We start from the raw sequence: 25,320 nt of genomic DNA, 5'->3' as shown, positions 1-25,320 counted from the left end.
ATCAACCAATTTTCCAACCGATTTCTTTTGACATTTCTGTGTCAATAACTCCATCTCATCAATTATCATCTCTCACACGATGACTGACGTTGCTGCTCACGCCGCTGCTCTCGCCGGCTTCTTGAAGCCCTCGACCTTCGATTGGGCGGATGAGTCCGAGGAACTCGAGTCGCCAACCTTTTCCCCTCCCATTATCACCGAAGACGCGTTCGACCTCAATGACCCATGCTTCTGGGAGCTGCAGGACCTCGATTCGGATGAGGACATTGAGGGAGAGCTCGCTAGCACCCAGTCCTACGACTCCGATAAATCTTCGTCTCCCACTCCACCTCCATCTCCTCCTCGTCTTCCTTCGCCTGTTTTCCTCCCTCAAATCTCCCTCTTAAGTGCAAGTCTCCGGTCTCAAGATGCCTTCAATTGGTCTGATACTACAGAGAATGAAACTGACGAGTCAATGAAGTCCAACAACATTATCTGCACGTCGTCCAGCTATATGGACGAATCAACCAATTTCTTTGATGGTTACGATGCTAGCCAACTGAGTACTGATGTGCAAAGCGTCCCAGCATCATCCCCGCAGCATTTCCTTCGATCGTCTCGCTACATGAGCGAAGAGTTTGAAGGTTATGAGGGTCTTGACGAGAGCTCCGACGAGAGCCGACTCAATGTTGATGCGCAAAGCATCTTAACAACAAGCCCAAATCATTTCCTCAAATCTTCTAGCTACATGGACGAAGAATTTGAAGGTTATGAGGATTTCAACCAGAGCTACGATGAGAGCCGACTGAATGTTGATGCACAAAGCATCTCAACTACAAACCCACGGAATTTCCTGGACTCTTCTAGCTACATCGACGAACAGACTGATACCTACAAAAGTTACGAGGACAAATCAGCCAATACCGATGAAAGTTACCATGACAGCCGACTGAAGGCTGATGCGCAAAGCGTTCTAACAGCATGCCGAAAGCGCCTCGTCAAATCCTATGGATACATGAATCTAGCAGCAAATGCTTATGATAGTTACGAGGATGACGAAGCAGCCGATGCTTATGACAGTGAAAATGAGGACGAAGTACTCGTTGCATATGAGATTTACAAGCAGGACGAAGGATTCCTTGGTGATGATAATCACGATCACAGCAGGGTCAATGTTGAGTTGTCAAAAGATGAGCCTTGTGACGATGACGATGCCGATGAAGACACTCAGTCATTGCCAGATTCACTTGGGTCAAATGATGCTTATCACGAAGAACCCTATCCCCCCCGCCACAAATCACCCAATTATCGCCAAGAGGTACAGCGGTATATTCCATCCGCCTACGACGCAGAGCTCAAGTGGCAAGATCAAAATTACCATTATTGGCCTGGTGTGCACCATTTCAATTGGTGGGGTCAACCTGTGTTTCATCGTAGTCCAAGTCTACCGGAGGAATCCCTTGCTGTACTACACGCAACCCCGAAATCATTCGACGATGACGATGATTTAACAAAGTGGGTATTGCTCAAAAACGCCCAGAGGGGGCTAGACCCCGTGGTAGTCGACCGCGTCGACAAGAAGGCCTACAACGACCTGATGACACTGAGGGGATCTGCCCTTCAGCATGCCGCGAAGGGCCGGGTTTGGAGGGCCTACAGCGAGTACGGTTCATGGCGCTTTGATGGTGAAGACGAAAATGAGCTGAATGCTCCCGATTTCGCAGAAATGACCCTCAACCTGAGCCCTGGGGTAAAAGTCATTAACGGCTTCCTTGAAAACGGCTACGCTCGTTCTCGCAAGGGGTATATTTGCCGTTTAGAGAGGGACAGAAAGATAAATGCAGATACAGCTACCAATAGCCGCTGGGCCCCCTTGGAAGAAAGTGAAGCTGCCGGGCGGGTTTACATCAAGAGGAGGGACTGGATACCAGAAACGAGATCCCCACTACAGAAAGTGGAGACGCTGAGTCCCCTTCAGACACCAGGCCCCTTTGAGACGTGGAGTGCCCTTGAAACAGCAAGTCCTATTGAGACGTTGAATTCAATTGAGACGTCGAGCAGCCTCGAGACATCGAGCGTCCTTGAGCTACCAGCAACGACATCGCCACTGCAGAAAGTGGAGACACCAGATATCCTGGAGAAGTTGGGGCAGATTGAAATGGCGAGCATCCTTGAGACATCGAGCGTCCTTGAGATACCAGCAACAAGATCGCCACTACAGAAAGTGGAGACGCCAGATATTTTAGAGAATCTGGGCCAGATTCAGACGCAAAGCGCCCTTGACACAACAAGTCCTATTGAGACGTCGAATCCAATGGAGACGTCGAGCAGCCTTGAGACACTGAGCGCCCTTGAGATACTAGAAGTGAGATCCCCACTACAGAAAGTAGAGACGCCAGATATCCTGGAGAATCTGGGCCAGATTCAGACGCCGAGCGCCCTTGAGACGTCTAGTGCCCTCAATACACCTCCAAAGCGCACTCTTCGCCGGACGGCGAAGCAGCAGCAACTACGGCCAACCCCGCTACCAGCACTAGGACAACCCAAAAAACTAGGCAAAACAGCGGGCAAAGCATCAGCAAATGCGACAACGGGTCCAGTGGATACGAGCCGGGACCCGGACATTTACTTTAGCTTCCCAACGCCGAAGATCAAGAAAAAAAACAAGATCAAACGATTTTTTGTCAAGACTTGGCAGGTATTCCGGGATGGGCTGAGCCCCAAGGAATGATGTCCCAGATTGAATTACCCGCATAAAAATGTACATCATTTTATTATGTGGGGATATAATATTATATGATGGGGCCCCACTCAGATATGGTTGGTTGGTTATGCGCGGTGTTGTGGTGTGATGATGATGATCTGCCGAAAGAAAAGTTGCCGCCTTCTTTCCCACAGCTCCAGGGGTCACGCGGCACGCTGGCAGACCAGTTCCACCAATTCTTTCGGCAACATGGCCTGTGTTCTTTCATACCTCCCGCAATCGGTGCGTGAGATTGTGGAGCATTATGCTCCTCTCTACGAAGAAAAATCACTGTGGATTGGTGTCGCGTTCGCCTCCTTTGTCGCCATCTACGCGGGATTGCTCTGCGTGCAGTGCCAGAGAGAAGCCGCCGTTACGTTCAATGTTCCCGTGCCACTAGAAGTTCGCAAAAGCCAAACAGGCAAGAAATGGGAGGATGTTTCAGGTCAGCAGAAGCAGGTGCTTGAGGATCAAGTCCGCGGAGTAAGTGTTCACCGTTGTGCTTCTGGGCTTAAGCCGCAGCTAACCATGGCCATGTGGACTAGAAATGGAATGATAAATTAATCATGAGCTACTGTCCCGCCGACGGTCGAGTCCTGGGAAACGGAATCCGCCCTGCCACAGCGGAGGATGTTGATGAAGCGGTACGAGCGGCCAAGAAAGCACAACGCGAGTGGGCGAAGACTACATTTCCAGAGCGCAGAAAGGTCCTGCGAACGCTCCTCCAATACGTGCTTGAGCACCAAGATGACATAGTAACAGCTTGCTGCCTCGATTCTGGAAAGACCAAAGTGGACGCCTCGTTCGGAGAAATTCTGGTCACGGCCGAAAAGCTCAAGTGGACCATCGACCACGGTGAGAAAGCTCTCTTGCCTTCGCGCAGACCGACCAACTTCTTGATGATGTACAAAAAGAACATTGTCACCTACGAGCCTTTGGGTGTAGTGTCAGCCTGTGTGTCCTGGAACTACCCCTTTCACAATTTTATCGGACCCGTGATCAGCGCTCTGTTCTCCGGCAACAGTGTCGTCGTCAAGCCGTCAGAACAAACTGCCTGGTGTACGGCGTATTTTCTTGATATTGTGCGCGGCGCTCTTTCCAGCTGCGGACACTCCCGCGACCTTGTACAAACCATTGTGTGCCTCCCTACCGTGGCGGACAAGCTGACCTCTCACCCTGATATCGCCCACCTCACTTTTATCGGCTCCCGTCCCGTCGCATTCAAGGTATGCGAGTCTGCTGCCAAATCGCTGACCCCAGTCACCGTGGAACTAGGCGGCAAAGACCCTGCCGTCATACTTGACGATTCCCGTACCATTCGCAACCTGCCAACCATCGCCTCCATTCTCATGCGCGGCGTCTTCCAGTCAGCTGGCCAAAATTGCATTGGTGTGGAGCGCATCATCGCTCTACCCGGTACCTACAACAAGCTGGTTGAAATGGTAACACCTCGAATTCAAGGACTCCGTCTCGGATCCATCCTCCTCGATACCCCCTCCCCCGCCACATCCGACGTTACCACACCAGACATGGGCGCTATGATCTCCCCGGCCTGCTTTGATAAAGTTGAAGCGCTGATCGCCGAGGCCGTCAAACAAGGCGCCCGGCTGCTAGCTGGCGGATCACGACACGCACACCCGCGCCACCAACATGGCCACTATTTCACACCTACACTCCTCGTCGATGTAACCCGTGATATGCGCATCGCCCAAGAAGAGCTGTTTGCGCCTATTTTCCTTGTTATGCGTGCTGAATCCGTTCAGGATGCAATTTCTATTGCCAATTCCACTGCTTACGCCCTCGGTGCTAGTGTCTTTGGGCACAATTCCGCTGACGTTCAGGCTTGTGTCTCCAGTATCGAGGCTGGTATGGTGTCCGTCAACGATTTTGGAGCCTATTACGCTGTTCAGTTACCCTTCGGTGGTGTCAAGGGATCTGGATATGGTCGATTTGCAGGCGACGAAGGTCTGCGCGGTCTTTGCAATACCAAGGCCATTTGCGTGGACAGATTTCCGACTCTGATCGGTACTGCTATTCCACCGCGTGTGGATTATCCAATTCAAAAGATAGAGGGCACTGCTGGTACTAAAGATGGTACTGCCGCATGGGAGCTGTGTAAAGGTGTCGTTGAGACTGGATATCATTTGACTATCGGTGGAAGGATTGCTGGTATCTTACGACTTTTGGGAAATATGTAACTTTTAGACGTGTGAAAAGATCCCGAAGCTGAGCTAACATCTATGTATCTTTAATCTTTCGAATATGAAAACGCTCAATTGACATGAATCCATTTAGGCCTTTGCCCATAACAAAATCCCAGAATAACGTGTCTATGGCGGTGAGTCTGTATACACTTACAAGAAAGTGCAAAAAAGAAAGGTCGTGCCCGGGATCGAACCGGGATCGCCAGAATCAGAATCTGGAGTGATGAACCATTACACTACACAACCTGAATTGCTGAGAAGGCTCAGATCTTTGTGTCTATGAGACCAAGTCCAAATACCTAATAATAAATAAAAACCTAGCCTTACAAAAATACACAAAATTACCAAAAAGAGCTAGTATTCATTGTACACTTGAAGTTAAGAAATCAAGGGGCAGAAGTGGAGCAACCAATCATCAACGTCGCCACCCGGAAACTTTGCATGGTTGAATCGATCGCGTTCTGCATACTTTTCCCCTGCAACAACCTGCCATGACACTGTCGAGGACAGAAATATCCAGAACCCCCTCAAGGCAGACACGCTTAATACCCGCCGAAATTATTCTCAAATCACTCTCCACCCCGAATCGCAAAGCCAAACTTAAACGCAAGCGGGCTACCGGACGATCTGGGATGCCAGTGGCGGCCGAACCACCATGCTCCTCCGAGTCCCCTCCACCACGTCGATTGTCCATGCTCGAAGCCCTACCGGTTGAACTCATTGAAAAGATCTTTTTGGCCTCACCCGATGTCAACATCAACCTTCCACGTGCATCCCCGGTCCTAGCTGCAGCACTCTCAAGCGAACGAGTCTACCGCCTCCTCATCCTCTACGCCTTCTGGGAAGACCCCACCACCGACCAAACGGACTATCCACAAGACCACCCTGGCTCTTCATACAGAGGCAGCCCCACCATTAGGAATGCCTTCAAACCCTTGGATTATGTCAAGCTTAATTGGTCCCAGCGCGAAAACCTGCAACGTCTCGTCTTCTCCTGCATATGGTGTACCATGGATCGCATATTAAACCAGGTCCCAACCCTGATTAACCTGACTATTCAACGCCAGTGGCTCGATGAGGGTGTCAAGATGGACCCCGTCGAGCGGGAGGAACTACAGCGCTTCATGGACCGCAAGCAAGATTCCAAACTCGAGTTCAACGGCTCCGGACCCACCACCACCCAAATCCTCGAGCGCACCGGCATGTCCTATTCGCTCTTCACGCAAGCCTACAATCACCACCCGAACATGCCCAAGAACAGCTACAAGCTCCTCATAACCCCCATGGCCGATGTCGAGATCACCCATACCCGATCCGGCATAGTCTTGAACTGGCCCGCGCTCAACGTGTGCTACTTCCCAAAGAAATTGCTCCGCGGCAGCAAAACAGGCTTTACGCCCAAAGACGTCGCCTTCCTCGAGATGCTGCGCATATCGTCTGCGAACTTCAAACGCTCGAACACAAAGTGCGCTCCTTGCACCCTGACAAACATGGACCGGAGCACTCTGATGGAGGGCGTGACAAAAGCCATCCAGACGCAAAATTACAATGCCATGATCTCGCTGCTCAAATTAGACGAGTTCATCTTTCGCTGGAAATACGCCAATAACGGCGAACCGGTCTTCTACACGATTCCCTCAAAGCATTTCGAGCATGTCACCCGCGTGGGTCGGGACAAGCCCCATTTGAACCAGGCGTTCTTCGAGGCCTTGGTTCGTACGAGCGCGGAATCTGTGCCATCAGATTCCGCTGACATCACCCAGTGGATCATAGATAATGTCGAACGTTTTCAGCGCGATCCTAACGCTTACAATAGGCGAGCTGCGCTTTTCTCAAAATGGCTGTCGGACTTCACGTTGAAAGCTCCGGTTTTCAATCAGTTTGACCCCTTTGATGACCTTGAAGACCAGTTGTTTTTCTGTGGAGAATTGATGTTTGACCATTACGAGGCCAATTACTTTGCAGAGGTGGTACTTGCGCCGCACCGGAACTCATTTGGGAATTGGCATGAGGAAACCACCTTTCGTACTACGGATCGCTGGGTAGTATGAGATAAGCTGTTCTCATGGCTGCCCAAAGGGCATGTCTGGTTTAACACTTCAGATTCAAGCACGCCGGGGTCGCTTACAGTAAGCATTCCAGGAAGCCTTGGTTCTAGTCTTGATAACGCATCTAAAGAGTCACGTATCTGTGCATCACACAATCATCAATCATTAGCGATAACAGGCAGAGATGTTGCCTAGTACATAGTACATATCATGTATAACTTATTTTAATCTTAGACAACATTTCATGCACATATAAAATTAGGAGACAGAGACCAAGAAAGAATTAAAAGGGCTCACTTGCATCATTTTTGTCCAGTATTTGTTCGAACTTTGCGGCGCACACGTGCGGGCTCTGAATCGCATCACAAATTAAAGCATCATACAGGGTAGTGTAATTTGATGAAATTAGAAGAACCCAAAGAAGAGAAAAGGGTCCAGGGCATTAAGAAAGTAGTATATACAAGAATTGGTCGAAATTAAAGCAAATGTGCGACCATCATCAAGCAAAACAATCATAGCCAAGAATAATATCAACCCAATAACATCAAAATAAAGTCATCTACGGGCTTCCGCCAAGGCCTGTCATTGTTAGCAAGTGCGTGATCAAAGTTCTGGATTCAAGTAGAGACAAACCTGCAGCGTAAGCAAGATACCAGGTTCGAGATGCGCCACCATCAATCCAGCTGTAGTCGAAGTTGTCCTGTGCGAAGAAGTCCCAGGCGGCATGCGGATCGATGAGAGCCAGGTTGGCGTACAAAACACCTTTCCAGCCTCCTTCCACATTTGAGGCTGGAGTTGAAGCAGTGGCGGCAAACATGTCATTCCACTCCTGGGTCACAAAGCTACGTTGGCGAATGTAGCCGGAGTGCGGGAGAAGAGGCAACATGTGGATTCTAAAGCATGGGGTTAGTACGTAAATTTGACAATGTCTGAATCGAGAAATCATACCCTTGCACAAACTCGAGGTTGTTACCAAAATATGTGGTGTGGTCAACCTTGTTCTCAAACAGCTGCGAGGAATTGTAAGCATCTGGTGTAGACCAAAAGCAGGGTTAGGGTCGAGACTTACAATACCAGTCACCCTGTTGGCGATGAAGTTGGCAGGTTGGTTGGTGTTGTTATCCTGCATCAAGAAATAGCTATCCAGGCTTCGTCGCATGATGCCCAGCATCATATTCCCACGAGCCTCCATGCTAGCATCGCCAGTCGTACGTCCCCACATCTTCACCGCATATGCAAACAAAGTATCTTCCGAGGTCGATTCCTGATCTTTGCCATCATAAGACTCGAACAGACCCTTGGCCCAGGAGTGGCCATTGTACCAGTCAAAGCCACGCGAGAATGGGAAATAAGCATCATTCTGAACGGAGTTGCCCGCATCACGAACCAGCATATTAACCCAGTCCTTGTTCTCAGCGAGCCAGGTAGGGTCGAGAGCTCCGATGATTGCGGCGGCTTGGATGAAGTAGCCATAGTGGAAGTGATGGTCGTTGTACGCCGTGTTTCCAAAATCAGAGTTCAAATCTCCAGCATAACCAGCAGTGGAGACGGCACCCTTCCAGACTGCATCATAGGCCAAGGGGAATTGCTGCTCATTATTGACGAAGCGGGCGAAGCTCTTTGTCAGGTTTTGGAACGCTCCATTGGCCAATTCAGCGTTGTTGCCAAGCTGGCTCACGGTGTAAATCAACGTAGCAAATTTACTCAAAGCCTTACCGCTGTAGTACATGCTGTTCAGATCACTCTGTGCCTCAATATCTTGCTGCAATTCTGCAGGCGCGACCTTGAGGATAGCCTGCTGAGCGCCCGGGGAAAGGCTGTTGGCAGTTCCATCCGTGGTTGACCAAGGAGCAAAGCCAATGTCAATGGGCAAATTGCTTTCGGTCATGGTCCAAGTCTCGCCGATAACAGCAGTTGCGTTGCCCTTGGTGGTGGTTCGCAAGTGAATATCAGTGATACGGCCCTGGGTGTTCTTATCGAAGGACTGAACGTGGTGTGGTAAGGCGAAGGTGATGAGCGGACTCTTATGTGCGTGTTTTCCAGCCTTGGTCCACGAAAGGCTGTATGTGCCAACATCGCCTGTGACGGTGCCATCGATGTGACCATCTACTGCATAAACACCAGCCGAGTTATCGTAGAATTTTTCGCCGTTCTTTCCTGCAGGATTCTTGGCGACCTGAATGCTTCCCACAAATCCTTTTGGACCAGTAATGCTAGACTGCGAGGCCAACTTGAGTTTCGGGTCCTGGCCATCCTCCGGGGCAGCATAAAGAACCCAATGGGTGTCGTCTTCCAAAGTAACCTGATACTTGAATATACCTGATTTGGGGGATCCCGCATTCACCACTTTGCGGAAGAAAATGCCACTTTCGATCAGCGGTTGCAGATTATTGTAAACGCCAGTAATATAGCCCATGCCCTGAACAATCGGGAAGGTAATAGATTGGTCGGAGCCAGCGGAACGTCTTAGAACTGCGTGAGCGGAGAATGCCTTAGGCTCTTCAACGCTGAGGACACTGGCTGCATCGAGCTCCGTTGCCGAAAGGATCACATGCTGAAGCCCAACAGGGTTGATGTAGTAATCGACAGGGGATCCAGGGATCTTGTCGTTCTTGGGGCCAAATGCCATCACATTCATTTCGATGTGGGAGGCCGACATGCCCCAGCTCTTCAGAGTCCCAGCGCCCTTTGACCATCCAAGGGAGTAAGGCTGTGTGAAGCTAGCATTGGTCTGCGATCCCAAGTACAAGCCAGCGTAAAACTTGTTCGTCTCAATTGGATCAGTAGTGTTGGCCTATTGCGAGTGGTCAGTATGGCTCCGGTTCATTTGATCAAATTTCTTTTTCCTACATGTTTGTTAGGCACAGGGTGGTCATTGCGGCTTTTGATGTTAGCCGGTGGTGCTTCTGTCGCGACCGGCAAGAAAATGTCTTGGTTGTCCATGCTGGCAGGACCAGGCAAAAGAGTAGTCGGAACTGGTACTGGACATAGTCAATTCTCTGGCTCGCCTTTAGAAATCTGAAAGAGGTGAACGAACCGTTGGCAGATGTTGCAGGCTGTGTTTCCTTGGGTGCTTTCGCGACAGTTTTTGGCACAGTTGTAGTAGTAATTTGATGTGATTTCTGGTGCTTGTGGGTCGGTTTGATTGGCTTAATCGGTTTGGTTGGTTTGTTTGGCTTGGTTGGAGTCAACAATCCATTGACAGTCTCAAGGAAACGGTTAATGTCGACTCCGGGAAAAGGAAACTGCGATGGATGACCTTGCTTCTCCAGCGCCACACGGTAAATCTAGCCATATCATGTCAGTATACACGATTTTTTGCAAATAATATTAGGTGTTCAATTCTTACTGGTGAAGCTTCTGGGATAAGGATTCTCTCGTTCGATGGAGGATACTGTGTTTCAAAAGTTCTGGCGGGCTGAGTCGCTGTTTGTTGAAGAACTATCTCTGCAGCAGTACCAACACCAGAGCCTGGCAAACCGTATACACTATCTGTAGCAGCCAGCCAAATTAGCAAGGCTGTTGCCTTCCATGTTGAAGATAATCCCATGCTGCTGCAAAGCCAACACCAATACTAGGATAGCCGAAATAGGTAGAGTAGATGTATAATAGCTCTGGTCTCTAGGCTCAACCAGTCTGGATGGCCAATTCCAGCGAGTAATTGGTGGCGTTTGCTGGGCGTCAAGGTGCAGGTCGAATAAAGGAAGGGGGAGGATAAGGAATCTCATTGCGCAGTGCGGCATAGTACTTACAAGTACAGATAATTCCACCAGATACTTCGAATCGGACACAGGGATTGTTGTTAGTAGCCTGCAGAAAGAATTCCGGGACCGCAGATCTTCATGGAACTCAATCGCACAAACAAAGCGGCTTGGGCACGTAGATGGCTTTGGTAGCGGGGATTTGAGTGCGTGGTGTGTTTGCCGGGAATGCAGGGCGTGTATACTGTTGGGTGTCAGCAATTGCTCGTTGCGAGGCCAGTCATCTCCACTACCGGGAATGTCACGCGGGGTGTAAACAACGTCAATAATCCGTGCCGCCAGTCTGACAGGGGCTGGAGTTCGGATTCAATGATAAGAAAAGGCTCATGAAAAATGGTGATCAATGCAAAGCTTCGGATTAAGTCTCTAGAGTTTCAAAGAGACTTTGATGTGAGAAAACTTGTGGTTTTCCAATTGACGTTGTAGGCACCGACGTAGTGCCAAGCGATGTGGTGGAGCTTTCTCCAACCACCATCAACAACTTCCCTTCCGTCATCTCTGGATGAACATTGACACTCGTGAATTTTGAAAGCTCCAACGCGTCTGGGAATGTATCTCTTTAATGTGGGACTTAGAAAAAGACTTATTTTGCGTCTGATGATCTCACGCGATGGTTATTCTTTAGTGTCACAGATCTGCTTACACGCGTGTCATAGAGTCTCCCCACATGCACAAATATATATGCACATTTGCATACATGTGTGAACGTAGTGGGCATGGATGACCTCTGCAGTTAGAATAGTAGGACGAATCGTACATACATGTAATTCAGGTTCAAAGTTTGGTAATGGAAAAGTTTGAGATTCCAAAAATGCAAAGTCGACAAGACTCCATGTACGGCGGCCGATAGCCCTCACCCCAACGACACATCCAAATTCCAACCTCTAACCTCACCGCCCTGTTTGCCGCCCGTGTTGTATTTATCACATACAGGAATATCTTGAGGGATTTGATCTAAATACAGGTCACTTTTAGAAATAAACTTGAAAATAGACTTGAGAATAGACTTCAAATGTTGAGAGTAGACTTGGGAAGGGACTTGAGAATGGATTATATGATAGGATTTCTGTCTCTCTTTCTTTCCAGTTGTTGTGATAATTTACTTGGCTGCATATAATACAGTTCAAAAACAAACATGAATTTGGAACTACACATGCGGAATTTACTTTCTGCCGGTCTGAAAGTTGAAATTGGGATGTGACCCTTGGGTGGCCTCTATCGGCCGCCGCACTCCATGCCCATAACTAAAATTTCTCCCTCTCATGTGCTTTCTCCTCGACAACCTGTATCTCCTCGACTCCATTTTCCGAAGGGTCCGATCCCGTATATACTTTGGCCTGCTGCTCAAAAGCCAACCCCTGCGCTCGAATCATCTTCTGATTCTCTGTTGGCCAAATCCAGCAGATAAGTGGGTACAGAATCAAGGAGGTGAAAAAAGACAAAAGCCAGCCCAGGTCAAACATGTTCTCAGCTGACTGACTCAGCCCGGTCGCTCCCAAGGACACAGCGAATCCTGGAAAAGGCAATGCGATACCAACTAAATAAGCAATGACGGCTTGGATATTGAAGCCTCCAGTGTACCGGTAGTGCGGGTTTGATTTTGTGGGGTTGAAGAGGTGGGCAACGAAAACGTTGCCTCTTGACAAAATAAAATCTGCATTTCGCAAGAAAGTCAGTATAATGGGCAAATCAATATATGTTTGAGTGCTTGGGGCGATGTCTGTAACTCACACTCTGCAATCATAATGGCTACAACGCTAGCCATGAAAAGACCGTATCCAGACAAGAATGTTGTGAAGGTTGCCGCAGACGCCATGATCTTCCAGGGAACAATTGCGTACGCGAGAAATTCGACGATGAAAAACCCACGGCGCATGTCGATAAAACGTGGAACAAGAAGAGCCGAGTCGGATCCGAATGGGATCATGTTGCAGGCGATGTTCGTTCCGAGGACGCCGATCATCCAGCAAAAGGCCGCAAGGAAGATTGCGAATCGCGCGCCCGGGTGATTGTTCCGCGTCTGGATCTCATCGAGCAAGTCCCAGGGATTCCTATGAGACATTGTTGTTAACGATGTTTGTAAATCGCCTCAACACACACACATGCTTACCATAGTTCCAAGCCCCATTGTCTGTTAATACCGGCAGTGGCTAGAATACCAAAGGTAGCGGAGAGCGTCACGGCGATGGGTTGAACGAACTGTCACAGATTAGACCACGAAGCATTTCCTGGAAGGTGATTGAGGCACTAACCAGCTGAGATGTAATGGCTGCATTCTTGCTGGTGCTCCAACGGGCAATGTCGGGTTGATTTGTGATGAGCGTCGCAGTATTTCTGGCGTGGGCAATTTTCTGTTAGTTAGGTAGCGGGATAAGCTAGAAAGAGCATTGTGTAACATACCCCATTCCACTGTTGATTGCATGCATGATGAACCACCCAAGAGATCCACTTGTCGAAGTGGGGAGTGCTCCACTAACATTACCATGGCACGCGATCATGCAGTAAATAAAGACACCCACGATGCCCGGAACCATGACAAATCCCTTGAACCAGAAAAACTTCTTCAGCTGATACGGGCGGAAGAAACAGAAGAAGAAATGGATGAGCCAGAAAAGGAAAAAGCATAGCATCCCCTTGGTCGTAATACCCATGGACTCGGGGATATGATTGGGGATATTTTCGAAATGGCTTCCAAAGATGGCGCGCATCATATTGGACAGGTAGGACGAACCAGTATATACTATGAAATAGATGTCAGCAAAGAGGAATACACGAGTGTGAACTCCAGTTCAAAGGAGGACGCGTACGTTGGACTCCAAACCAAATGATTGCCAGAGCAGCTCTGGCAGCGACAAAGTAATAGCTACCATACATGCCAAAGACAGCGCGGGCTACTGCGGGGTATCCGATATGGTACATTGTCGCTGCGCGGGAGTTGAAGGCCATTGCGATGGACGAGATGACCTGGGAAACGAAGATGACAACAATGGCCTGCCACCAGTTGAGACCGATGCCAACCATAGTCTGTTCATTTCCAAGATTGAATATTTTAGTTCGCGTCTTTTTCCCCGAGGTCCTAGTCCAGGAGGTGCACATGTGGAAAACTCACTGATCCAAGGTTCCAATTTCCGAATGAAATGCCGGTATACAGCAAGATATATGTCCAACTGTCCCATGCTGTGATTGACGCATGTATGTCAGATGAAGAACGCATGTGCATGCGTGATGAATCAACTTACTTCTTTTTTCGGGTGGAGTAGGCTCCAGATCTGGTATGGAATTAGCAAATGAGCATTGAAGAACAACAGGTAACATTCAAACTGAACATTGAAGTGATGGATACGAACCTTGATTCATCCATTTCGCATCGGCATCGACATATTTATGATCGCTGGGGACAAGAGTATCTTCAACGCGAAGAGTATCTAGGAACGCGCTTTTACTTTGGAAAGTTTGCGATGATGGAAGAAACCTCGAAAGGAAACTAGCTGTCGACATATTGAAAACTACGATTGCATGCGCAGACCTTTTCTAGGCTCGATGTTGCCCTGGTCCTAGCCTTGACTACTAGCGAGGGGTGAGATCCTTTTTAAGGAGACACACGAGAAGGGGGAAGCTGGCACAACATATAACATTTGAATGGGAAGATGGAAGCGAGTGGCTTATCGTCGCTGCAGGCCATCAACCCTTGTCAGGTATAATTACTAGAGAGAATCCTTAAAAGATCAATTTGCCTCCAATTACGTTACTTTTGCCGGGATGCACAGTCCGTGCGTCCCAGCCATGACTGGAAGAGAATCGCAGAGATAGGAATCAGCAGAGATAACTTAGATAAGAGGTGGACGAGATAAGAATGAGATTCAATAAAATATATTAAAATATGTGCATGACTAGCACCCTTGTACTGTGATCTTTAAAGGCACATGCTGTAAAATGTGTCTGAAAATTGGAGTAAATACTAGTAGTAGCTTTGATCTGGCTTATTCTCACTGTTACCTTTCCCCGCTCTTTCTGCGAAATGGAGTCAAATCGAGTTAGAAAATGGAGTAAAGAATCCAAGACTTTTTCTCCAATAAAGTGTAATAGATAAGCCTCCTCTTTTCCCCTCTTCCCTCATCCACGTGAAATTTCGCACCTTTTTTCTATCTTTAATCTATTGCCACCCTAAAAGCCTTGAATCGCTAAATCCCTGCGCCATGACGATCCACGCGCAGCCCGAGCCTCGAACCGTCATTCTAACCGACGAAGAACGCCGCTATGGAAAATACTCCGATTTGTCCATTCAACGCGCCCTGGAGGCCATGCACCAGGATGGCTTAGTCGTCCTCAAAGGAGTTGTCGATATAGATCACATCGAGGCTTTAAATCGGCAGATGAGTGCCGATGCCGAAAAGAAGAGAGATGATCCCAATCAAGTGTATAATCACTCTGTGAAATGTAAGTTTCCAAAAAAGTGGCGATTTCTAATGATGCAACTACTGTTGACATAGTTGTAAACAGCCAATTTTCTACAAAGACCGCCTGTCACTGACCCGAGTCTTCTGTACGAGGATATCTATTACAACCCCTTCGTTTTACAATTGGCCAATGCGTAAATATCCCCACATGCATATCTGTACTCAACCTGGGGACAAACCCCTTGAGAGGAAGGGGGGAACAACCATCTCTTACTGACCACCCACACGCCAGATATCTCGGACACAAACCAATCTGGAACTGGCTCACAGCCAACACAGCACTCGCCAACACAGGAGGCATGCGCCAAGCCGTCCACAAGGACAACGCCTTCATTCACCCCCAATATCCATACTATTTCATCGCCAATATCCCGCTATGCTCCACCAGCGTGGAAAACGGCGCCACCGAGTTCTGGCTCGGATCGCACGCCCACACATCGAATCACGACCAAAAGATCGCCACAAAGCCAGAGGAAATCACTGCCCATTACCGACTCGGCGAGCCGCTCCCGGCTGTCACTCAGGAAGCACAGGAACTACGACGAGCCATTCGCCCCCCGATCCAGGCAACTTGCTCGGCGGGGGATATCATGATTCGAGATATCAGACTATGGCATGCGGGTATGCCAAATGAGACGGACACTCATCGGATTATGCTTGGGCTGGGATATCAGGTAAGTGGTCGTGTCTGAGATCCTTTAACTCAGTGTCATTATGCTTACTGATGCTGGGTTCCAGAATCGTATTTTCCCGAACGCTAGCATGATGTGTCATTTGCCTGCTTCGGAACAAAAGTTCTTTGAGAATGGCCCTGAGAACTTGGAGATCCGTGCTAAATTCTATGACGAAAAGGAATTTGCGGCGACCACACTAGACTCTTCCTTTGACCTCAGACCAGTTTATGCATGATGAGTCAATGAAATGGCAACGCAAACGTATCGAAATGTCTGCACAGTACTGTATATACTAAGTTATCTGTCACTTAGAACGTGTACATATGAGGTATGAATCTGGAAGCTGCAAATACACATCCAACTCGGATGATTATTGAGAACTATTTATGAAAAATCCAGCGACCATAAAACCGTGCGCTTTCGTAGCTAATGTTCGATAAAGCTTCCAAATTCCTTGACTAGTAGGGGCGGTGCTGAGGGAAAGACTCGCTCACCGTGGCTATGTATGGCGGCCGATAGAGGCCACCCAAGGATCAAATCCCAATCCCAATTTCTAACTTCACCGCCCTGTTTCCCGCCCGTAAATGTTGTATTTATCACATGCAGGTATATCTTGAGGGATTTGATCTAAATACGGGTCACTTTTAGAATACTAGACTTGAGAATGGACTTGAGAATAGACTTGAGAGTAGACTTGAGAGTAGACTTGAGAGTAGACTTGAGAGTAGACTTGGGAAGGGACTTGAGAAGATTGAATGGACATCTGGATTATCTATAATATGCAAATGTGACTCAGGAGGATCTCTGCCAATTGTTGTGATAATTTACTTGGAGAAAGATAAGTAATTTACTATAGCACTATATATAGTGCAGCGCTGCATATAATGGAGCTCAAAAACAAATATGAATTTCAAATTACTCGTAATTTACTTTTCGCCGGTCGGAAAGTTGAAATTGGAATGTGGGTGGCCTCTATCGGCCGCCATAGTAGATCGATCGCGGATCATGGCTCGGTGGGGTCATTGTAACCAATAGTGAGCCGATGTTCCCCAACAGCAAAAACCATGTTGATAATGGAATGACGATCTGGATTGCAGGGGGTGAAAACAATCAGTCGATTATTTGATTGGAAGCTCGGTGAGCTGAGCTGAGCTGAGTCTGAAGGAATTTGCTTAGTAGGGACGGGGATATATCTAGAATGGTAATGCTCGCAGCTCAATTAAGAGATAGAAGAAATTCGTTTTGGAAAGAACATATCAACGGGTGGGTACAATACTTGGACTGGAAATGCGGTATCAAGACCCCCGAGGTGGGCATAGTATCTCGCCAAGGAGGATCTTCGGATGTTTACTAGTGAATTAGAGGAATAGAGGAAGAGCGCGGGTTACACAGCTCAGTAATGTTGAAGTCACGCGATCGTTTGACACCATTTCTCCGTCGAATGTCAAAGTGTCGTGTTTTCAAACTCCCTTTCCGTAGCATTGCAGGTCAACAAAATAGTACGTAGGACAAACAAGGGCCTTGGAAGATCTTTGTCTGGTCGAGAGGTGCCAATGTATCTTCGGTGATAGTGGAGCCGTTCATGACAGCGGGTACAGCGGTACAGACGATGCTTATATGTGTCGTTTTTATTCTGCTTTCATAGTTATGCTTCGGTGATATTGCAACTCCTTGCTTACATTTTCATCGGAAGACATCAATTGTTCAATAGTCTATCAATCTCGGATCAAATAAGGGATTGCAAGCAATCTTTCGTCCACTTAGCACCAGTGGATCCCACAGAAGCTTGAAAAGTGGGTGATACAATGGCCCACCGAATTGGATTTCGGTCTGCGACAGCCGTCGGTCCAGTTCATTCGACGCCCCTGAGCCATCCCGATCGACACGGAAGCAGCTGAAGCGGAATCAGGTGAACATGAAGTCCCGTGTAAGCAACTAGAGGTGGAGTATTCCGGTTCAGGGGCAGGCAGAGGCAAAAGAAAATCATACTTAATCCACAGTCCAGGCCTTCACAAAAAACCAGCTACTTCAATACCTGATCTCTGATCCCTGATTCATTCCTTCAGGTCAAACCATTAGCACCGGCAATGCACTCCCTTCCCACTCCACCTAAGTCCGGCTCGGAACTAAGATGGAAACAAGCCATCGCAACAATCAGCCTAGGCGCCGCCAATCTGCATTCAATCTCTTCCAAGATTGAAGCCGCCGCTCAAACCGGACAAGAAGGCATAGAACTCTTCCACGATGATCTTGCCCAGCTCGCCAAGACTCTCCGCAGCCAAGCACCTGCAGCCGTAGCAGCCCGCACCGACCGCGAGTACGAGATTGACGCCGCGCATGCGATCCACGATCTCTGCGTCGAGCGGGGCCTTCACATCCTCGCCCTCCAACCCTTCCGCCACTACGAGGGTCTCCTCGATCGACAGCAACACGCGCGACGGCTCGACGAGCTCCAGCACTGGGTATCGCTCTGCAACATCCTGGGCGACTCGCTCTTCATCCTGATTCCATCCTCGTTCCTGGACGCTTCAGAGACAACGGGCGATCGGGACCAAATCGCCACTGATCTGGCGCAGGCAGCAGATCTGGCATTCCCCGTTCGAATTGCGTACGAGGCCCTGGCGTGGGGCACGCATGTGAGCACGTGGGAGGATTGCTGGGATGTGGTTTGTAGGGCTGATCGGTCGAATTTGGGCATCTGTTTGGATACGTTTAATATTGCGGCTAGGGTTTGGGCGGATCCGTTGAGTCTGGACGGGAGGTTGCCGCCGTGTGCGGATGAGGATTTGCGGGTGTCTATGCAGAGGCTGGTTAACGAGGTTGATCCTGATCGTGTTATGATGGTTCAGCTGGCTGATGGGGAGCGGGTTGATCCGACTGAGCCGTTCCTTCAGGCTCCAGGCTTGCACCCTTTGCTTGCTTGGTCGAGGAATGCTCGTCTGTTTCCTTGTGAGGAGGAGCGTGGAGGATACCTACCAATCCGCGAAGTTACTGATGCTTGTTTAAATGGTCTCGGGTATTCTGGGTGGGTTAGTATGGAAGTCTTCTCGCGGACTCTTGGGGAAAATAGCCCATCGGTCCCCAAGGAACATGCTGCTCGGGCTAGTCAATCTTGGCAGCGAGTATTGGGAATGTTGGAGGCGAAGGATGAGAAGCTTCATAATGAGATTTGATAGACTTCTAAGTACTACTAGTAGAGGTAACAAGTTGTTAGTCTGGAATAATATCATTTCATGGTCTTGCCCAGGTGGAAGCAATTCAAATATAGCACGTCAAGTATCTGAGTAGATGTTGATCCGAGTGTAGCTTTAATTCAATGTCTTTGTTATTCTTTGTTTATCAAGCAAACTCTGTAGTTCATGCATGGTTAGCGCCCTAGTATTCACTGACTCCAGTTATTCAATTAGCATTTCCTATTTGGGTCAATTCACTCACTCTCTCTCACTTCCCTCCGGTATAAATACTTTGTCTTTCCTCCCTTTCTTCCTTTCTTCTCTTCTTCTTCTTTCTTCCCAAACGACAACTTTATTATATTCCGCCACCAATCCGCCGCCGTCCTCCCTCCCCCCCTTACTAGACATGCGAATATATCGCTGTCATCCCTCGCCCCGACTATACGATTACGCCATCTACCGCCGTTCTCCCTCCCTCCGCTTCCGCATGCGCTCATATATTATCCCCGACAATCACACGCCAGGGTCCCTGCCATTAGGCGGTTGTTTGGTGCTGGGTTTCTCGACAATTATACGCCAGGGTCCGTGCTAGGATATTAGGGGAATTTGGTGCTGGGTGCTTTGGTGGGCTGTGGGCTGTGGGCTGGTGTTTCGCGTGGGTGATCGTTGGTTTCTCTTTTGGTATTCACATGATGACCACCCAAGTCTGCGAAGGGCAACGACCTTCTGGTCTGTACACCCAGGCAGCATCGAGTCTGAGATGCCTTACAAGAAAACAACATTCCCCTTTCCCATTGACAATCATGAGTATCATTTGTAGCTACCTAGTTTGGTCTACCCAATTGTGCACAATGAATCTGATATATATTTCATTCAAATGTTTAGATCAAAAACGAAAACAACCGTTATGTATATACTACTACCACCAATATATGCGCCAGGAGTAAATCTTTACAAAAACAAAACAAAACGACAATCATTATCTAGTCCATCATGACATGAAACACTCAGGCCATCTTGGCACGAAGATGCACGCTCGGTCCTTGCACGTACTCCATGCTGTCGTCAAAGTTACCTTTGGTAGCGAACTTGACATCCTTGAAGTAATGGTCACGCGGCTGCCACGGACCCCGATCAGCCGCCCTTGGCAAGACATTGTTCGAAGCGGAGATATAAGTGGAGCTCAATTTCATTAGCGGCCGTTGTTGAAGTGTCGCAATGTCCTCTGCCTTCACACGTGGCGTAGCAGCCACAAGCTTCCGAGCCTCCAAAGACTTGATCATGCGAACCACGAACTGGGCAGTTGCGTCCGAACCGAGAGTCCATGAGGCATTGGTGTACCCAATGATAAAAGAGGCATTTGGCAGATCCTGGAGCATGACTCCATGCCACATGTATTTGGAGCCAGGGTCAATCTTCTTGCCGTCGACGCTTAGAGAAGCACCACCGGCGATCTGAAGCTTGAGACCTGTCGCGGTGACGATAATATCTGCATGGAGAGTCTCGCCTGAGTTGAGGGTGAGGCCCTTTTTGGTGACTGTCTTGATGGTGTCGGTGCGAATGTCGCCTTTGCCGCTACGCAAACTGGCGTAAAAGTCACCGTCTGGCGAGACACAGAGCCGTTGATCCCAGGGGTTGTAGCGAGGTTGGAAGTGTGGGTTATGGGGGATATGATTGGGCAGTTGGGCGCTGGCTCTGCGCTTGAGGATCCAGCGAGCGACATTGGGGAAACCTTGGCAAAAAAGGAAGAAAATTCGGGTCTGAATGATCCACATCTGGCGTAGGAGGCTGTGGTATGTTTTTGAGGGGAGGATCCAACGAAGAAGCCAATTGCCGCCGCGGTTCGGGAGAGAGAGGATATACGTGGGACTGCGTTGAACCATGGTGACGCGCTCGGCCTTTGCGGCCAGATTAGGGAGTAGAGTGATGGCCGTGGCACCACTGCCAATGATGACAACCTTCTTGCCGGCGTAATCCAGATCCTCGGGCCAAAATTGTGGGTGAATTATTTGGCCCTGGAAGTTTTCAATTCCAGGGATAGTGGTCTGCAGCGGCTCATGATAGTTGTAGTAGCCGGAACCAAACAGGATGAACCGGGCATTGATGGTCTTGGCAGTACCATCATGGTCGACATTCAGGGACCAGTAATTATCCTCACTGGACCAATTTGCAGCCGACAGACGGTGACGGTACTGAATGTTCTTGTCGATACCGTACTTTTTGGCAGTGTCACCGATGTAATTTTTGATCAATTTGCCGTCGGCGATGGGGTTTCTACTGCTCCAGGGGTTGAAGGAAAAGCCGAAGGTGAATAAGTCCGAGTCCGATCGAATTCCAGGGTACTTGAACAGGTCCCAGGTACCACCCAGGTCATCCCGAGCCTCCAGAATGGTATAGCTGTAGCCTGGGAGCTCATCTTGGAGGCGGTAAGCGGCGTTGACACCGGACATGCCGGCACCAACGATGACCACGTCAAAACGCGTCTCGGATTGCGCGTGTCCGTTCATATTGAATGTGAAATACAGAGCAAATGTTGGAAGTTGTGGGAGGTTGTGGGAGGCTGACGTTTATTATAGAGCAAGAGCTCACATGCCTCGGTTTTTCTTTTTCCCCCTGTGCCGATCAATGATCGACTTTCACACTTTCGCTTTCACGCAGATTTCGGTACCTCCAAAGTCCGTGGACCGTGCGCTTGACTCCTTTCGGGTGATGTTCGTTCCTGTTTTCCCCTCTTGGGCGTTTGCGGGGGGACGAATGGAAACACAGTAGGTATTACTAATTAGAATATGAGTTCTTGGTTTGTAACCACGAAAACCGAGGTCTTTGGATCATTGAGTTAGTTACACCAATGAAATTGGCCGATCGGGTAACGGATCTGTAGAATATGATGCATCTTGTACTACTATTTAGTTCATATTGAAACTTACTAAACAGTCATGTTGGGACACAAAAAGTCCAATCCCTCTCGATAAACTCCGCATGGCCCTTTCCATATTCTGCAAGTGGTCAAATCCCATGCAAACGACAAACTTGAAAGAAAAGCAAAAAGCAAAAGTTCACCTCGGCCCCAACAGAATCCACCAGAAATGGGCCAAATCCCCAGTGTGGATCAGCCCCCATCATTCCCCAAATAGGATAGCATTGCGAAACGATCGTCAACACGTTCCCCCACCGAGGTCCAAAAGTCGATCCCTATCGTCAACTTATCAAGGCCGCGACCCTGCGCTAGTTTCCACAATGCTTATTCCACGGTGTCCACCATGTCACTAACCACCCAGGTGAAATTGACACTCTGCGAGAAGCTGGACATCTTGCCGGCCGTCGCCAGCATCATCGTCGCCGCCTTTTATGCTCTCCTGACGGGCTTCTGGCGCACCGAGCGCCAGGCCAAGTCCCTCCTCCTACATTTTGGCTATGCCATCATGCGCAAATCCACCCAACGCTTGACGGCAACCCAGATGCAGTTCATTCTACCAGGCTCCACCAAGATCTACGATCGCTTTGCAAAGAAGGCAGGCTATGAGCCGCACACCGTGGAATTGAGCCATGGCGCTACCGGCCACTGGATCGGAGACCCCAATGCGACAAACGTTCTGATCTGGTATCACGGTAAATAAAGTCCCCCCAATCGCTTCCCCCGTGATGTCTACCCAAAGATTTATCATGAACTTACACTGGATATCTTGTCGCAGGCGGTGGATTCTGCCTACCCTCCAATCGTGGCTACATCAATTTCTACGCCCAACTCGTCCGCCATCTCGAGGCAACTGGGAAGAGTCTAGCCGTGTTCGCGCTCACATACACTCTCGCACCTACGGCCACGTACCCGACGCAGCTGAAACAGGCCGTCTCATGTGCGCGCTACATCCTCGCCCAGCCAAACCGTGACCCTGCAACTGTCTTCTTAGGCGGCGACTCGGCCGGTGGAAACCTGGCCTGCGGCGTCTTGTCGCATCTCGCCCACCCCCACCCCCAAATCGAGGCCTTGCCCCTCGATAGTAAGCTCGGTGGCGCTATCATGATCGCGCCATGGACTCTCCTGGACGCCGAGTTCCCGGACCAAGATATTTATTCGGGTGGGGACTTGCTTACACCACATGTTGCTGGGCCTTGGGCTACGGCTGTCTTGGGCCGTGCGCCACGAGACAATTATACGGATCTCTTCCATGCTCCAGCGGATTGGTTCTCTACGTTCCCTGTTAAGAGTGTGCTTATTACGGGGGGTGGTAATGAGATTATGTTGCCGATTATTTTGGAGTTTTCGAAGAAGTTCAAGGCCGGGTTTGGGGATGTGGAAATGTTTGTCGGCCATCGCGAGTGTCATGTTGCGCCGGTTTATAATTTTATGTTGCATGATAATTCGGAGACGGAGCAGGGGAAGAAGATCAAGTCGTGGCTTGTGGAGCTTGCTCACTAGTTTGATCTTTTACTTACATTACTTTCGGTTGATGCTTGGTTAAAGTTGTACATATTGATGTTATATCCCGGGATACCAAGGGCCTGTAAATGAAATGGAGCGAGGATTATTGGTAAATGAAGTCCATCTTACTTGTGAAAGCAGTGACAAGGCAAATTGAATAAAACGAGAATGAACTAGAAGTGAGTAGACTCGTCGTAAAGAGTGGGAAACAAGGACACAAACTACTTTGAAAACAAGAGATGTAAGAAACTTTGCAATGGCTCCAGATTTCCTACACTGAAGCAATATGAAAGATTGTGATTGAACGCGATCACTACAAAGTGGCCTTAGATTTCATGAATGTCTACAACCGTATATATGGGAGACGGGGGACGGGGACAAGTGGCTTCTGGTGAGGCATCTCAGACCCGATGCTGCCTGGGTGTACGGACCCGAAGGTCGTTGCCCTTCGCAGACTTGAGTGGTCATCATGTGAAACCCCAAACAGAGACCAACTACGTAACTATATAACTATATAACTATATAACTATATAAATATATAAATATATGTATAGCAGGGGGGAAGGGGGGCTGTGGGGGGTGAGGGGGGGGGGGGGGGGGAAGCGAAAAACAAACAGTCGTTGGGAGAAAAGAGGAAGAAGAGAAGAAGAGAGGAAAGGAGGGAAAGACGAGGTATTTATACCGGAGGGAAGTGAGAGAAAGAGAGTTGGCCCAAACAGGAGATTTTGGATTGAAGGACGCGACTTCACCAACACGATGATTCCCTCTCCACAATGACACAGAACCTCAATAATAGCATGTAATTATGTTTCCATGAGTTGAGCTCACTATGGCTTTAAGAAATCTCAAGGTGTTCGCTACTACTGTATCGATTATTATCATACCATAATGCTGTCAATACTGGAATCAAGAGACTGGCGCGGAGTGAATTGTAAAACTAGTACTATGACTGGAGCATCTGCACAGCCATACTATAGGCCTTGCACCGCAACTCCCATTCCCTTGTCCCAGGCTCGGCCTTCAAATCCCACCCATGATTACACCGGTCCATCCGCTCACAGACAACACGTCTTTCAGGATCCTGCTTCAGCTTCTCCGCTAACCTCTCGCTCTCCTCAGCCATCGAGTCGTACCCGGCCGTGATCATCAACACCTTTGCAGGAAATCTCTCCGCCTCCGCAAGACCAGGCGAGATCCGCGGATCCATCATATCGACGCCCTCGGGAATCCAGCACCCGTATATAACCCGCAGAAAGAATGTCGGCATCTGCTTCCCACCAACCTGCGGCGGCACCAAAGTTGCCGGATCCCGATAGCTCTCTGTGCCAGGGTAGAATGCAAGAACGGAGTGGAAAGTCTCGGGTGCAAACGACGAGGATACAGTCGACAAGGCAAGGTTTCCTCCGGAGCTAAAGCCGGAGAGAGAGATTCGCGAAGAATCAAACATGGATGGCTGGCTAAGGACCCATTTCACCACATCCTCTGCATCATGGAGTTGGGCTGGGAAGGGATTCTCGGGCGCGAGTTGATAGGAAACGTCCAAGACGATGCGGTCTGTTTGTTCACTTATCTGGCGACAGAATTGTTCGCTGCTTCCGTGGAGAGGCAGGATGTAGCCACAGCCGAAGAAATTGATCAAGACGGGGCGTGGCTTTGAGCCCTCGGCTCCGCTGTCTCTTTTTGACTGATACACATGGGCTTTGATGCTCCGCCGGGGCTCTCGAGATGGAATGTGCTGGATGGAATCTGGAGACGGGTTGATGTTTGCTCGCAATTTGACCAGGCCTCGCAAAATGAAGAGTGCGAGTCGGAGATAGATGTAACGGAAGAAGGTCATTTTGCTGGGTGCTTCTGTTCAACA

At 49.0% G+C, this 25,320-nt stretch overlaps 11 protein-coding genes across 11 annotated transcripts; 7 read left to right on the top strand and 4 right to left on the bottom strand.

The window, feature by feature from the left end:
- Window positions 1-79: 79 nt before the first annotated feature.
- On the top strand, window positions 80-788 carry N7466_008319 (uncharacterized protein; the record flags this gene model as incomplete). Its single annotated transcript, XM_057167708.1, has 2 exons — window positions 80-667; window positions 738-788. The coding sequence occupies 2 exons, from the start codon at window positions 80-82 to the stop codon at window positions 786-788; spliced, it is 639 nt and encodes a 212-aa protein (XP_057018339.1).
- A 206-nt stretch (window positions 789-994) lies between these two features.
- On the top strand, window positions 995-2,710 carry N7466_008318 (uncharacterized protein; the record flags this gene model as incomplete). Its single annotated transcript, XM_057167707.1, has 1 exon — window positions 995-2,710. One exon carries the CDS (start codon window positions 995-997, stop codon window positions 2,708-2,710), a length of 1,716 nt encoding a protein of 571 aa, XP_057018338.1.
- A 120-nt stretch (window positions 2,711-2,830) lies between these two features.
- On the top strand, window positions 2,831-4,920 carry N7466_008317 (aldehyde dehydrogenase family protein; the record flags this gene model as incomplete). The annotated part of the gene is made up of 2 exons (XM_057167706.1): window positions 2,831-3,205; window positions 3,268-4,920. The coding sequence occupies 2 exons, from the start codon at window positions 2,831-2,833 to the stop codon at window positions 4,918-4,920; spliced, it is 2,028 nt and encodes a 675-aa protein (XP_057018337.1).
- A 497-nt stretch (window positions 4,921-5,417) lies between these two features.
- Window positions 5,418-6,977, top strand: N7466_008316 (uncharacterized protein; the record flags this gene model as incomplete). The annotated part of the gene is made up of 1 exon (XM_057167705.1): window positions 5,418-6,977. One exon carries the CDS (start codon window positions 5,418-5,420, stop codon window positions 6,975-6,977), a length of 1,560 nt encoding a protein of 519 aa, XP_057018336.1.
- Window positions 6,978-7,533: 556 nt separating this feature from the next.
- Window positions 7,534-10,524, bottom strand: N7466_008315 (glucan endo-1,3-beta-D-glucosidase; the record flags this gene model as incomplete). Its single annotated transcript, XM_057167704.1, has 6 exons — window positions 7,534-7,867; window positions 7,923-7,984; window positions 8,044-9,768; window positions 9,825-9,949; window positions 10,012-10,261; window positions 10,324-10,524. The coding sequence occupies 6 exons, from the start codon at window positions 10,522-10,524 to the stop codon at window positions 7,534-7,536; spliced, it is 2,697 nt and encodes an 898-aa protein (XP_057018335.1).
- A 1,883-nt stretch (window positions 10,525-12,407) lies between these two features.
- Window positions 12,408-13,756, bottom strand: N7466_008314 (allantoin; the record flags this gene model as incomplete). Its single annotated transcript, XM_057167703.1, has 5 exons — window positions 12,408-12,786; window positions 12,846-12,934; window positions 12,988-13,069; window positions 13,136-13,475; window positions 13,543-13,756. The coding sequence occupies 5 exons, from the start codon at window positions 13,754-13,756 to the stop codon at window positions 12,408-12,410; spliced, it is 1,104 nt and encodes a 367-aa protein (XP_057018334.1).
- A 1,175-nt stretch (window positions 13,757-14,931) lies between these two features.
- Window positions 14,932-15,884, top strand: N7466_008313 (phytanoyl-CoA dioxygenase family protein; the record flags this gene model as incomplete). The annotated part of the gene is made up of 3 exons (XM_057167702.1): window positions 14,932-15,172; window positions 15,236-15,326; window positions 15,425-15,884. The coding sequence occupies 3 exons, from the start codon at window positions 14,932-14,934 to the stop codon at window positions 15,882-15,884; spliced, it is 792 nt and encodes a 263-aa protein (XP_057018333.1).
- Window positions 15,885-17,953: 2,069 nt separating this feature from the next.
- N7466_008312 (sugar phosphate isomerase/epimerase family protein) lies at window positions 17,954-19,039 on the top strand (the record flags this gene model as incomplete). Its single annotated transcript, XM_057167701.1, has 1 exon — window positions 17,954-19,039. One exon carries the CDS (start codon window positions 17,954-17,956, stop codon window positions 19,037-19,039), a length of 1,086 nt encoding a protein of 361 aa, XP_057018332.1.
- A 1,007-nt stretch (window positions 19,040-20,046) lies between these two features.
- Window positions 20,047-21,546, bottom strand: N7466_008311 (flavin-containing monooxygenase; the record flags this gene model as incomplete). Its single annotated transcript, XM_057167700.1, has 1 exon — window positions 20,047-21,546. The coding sequence occupies one exon, from the start codon at window positions 21,544-21,546 to the stop codon at window positions 20,047-20,049; it is 1,500 nt and encodes a 499-aa protein (XP_057018331.1).
- A 753-nt stretch (window positions 21,547-22,299) lies between these two features.
- On the top strand, window positions 22,300-23,456 carry N7466_008310 (lipase/thioesterase family protein; the record flags this gene model as incomplete). Its single annotated transcript, XM_057167699.1, has 2 exons — window positions 22,300-22,648; window positions 22,732-23,456. The coding sequence occupies 2 exons, from the start codon at window positions 22,300-22,302 to the stop codon at window positions 23,454-23,456; spliced, it is 1,074 nt and encodes a 357-aa protein (XP_057018330.1).
- A 946-nt stretch (window positions 23,457-24,402) lies between these two features.
- N7466_008309 (alpha/beta hydrolase) lies at window positions 24,403-25,296 on the bottom strand (the record flags this gene model as incomplete). Its single annotated transcript, XM_057167698.1, has 1 exon — window positions 24,403-25,296. One exon carries the CDS (start codon window positions 25,294-25,296, stop codon window positions 24,403-24,405), a length of 894 nt encoding a protein of 297 aa, XP_057018329.1.
- Between the last annotated feature and the right edge of the window lie 24 nt (window positions 25,297-25,320).

The sequence above is a fragment of the Penicillium verhagenii genome, assembly GCF_028828195.1.
Source record: "Penicillium verhagenii strain IBT 33310 chromosome Unknown utg000008l_segment0_segment0, whole genome shotgun sequence".
NCBI classification, from domain to species: Eukaryota; Fungi; Ascomycota; class Eurotiomycetes; order Eurotiales; family Aspergillaceae; genus Penicillium; species Penicillium verhagenii.
The sequence above is the reverse complement of the archived record's forward strand: the minus strand, read 5'-3'. Positions and strand labels throughout refer to the sequence as shown.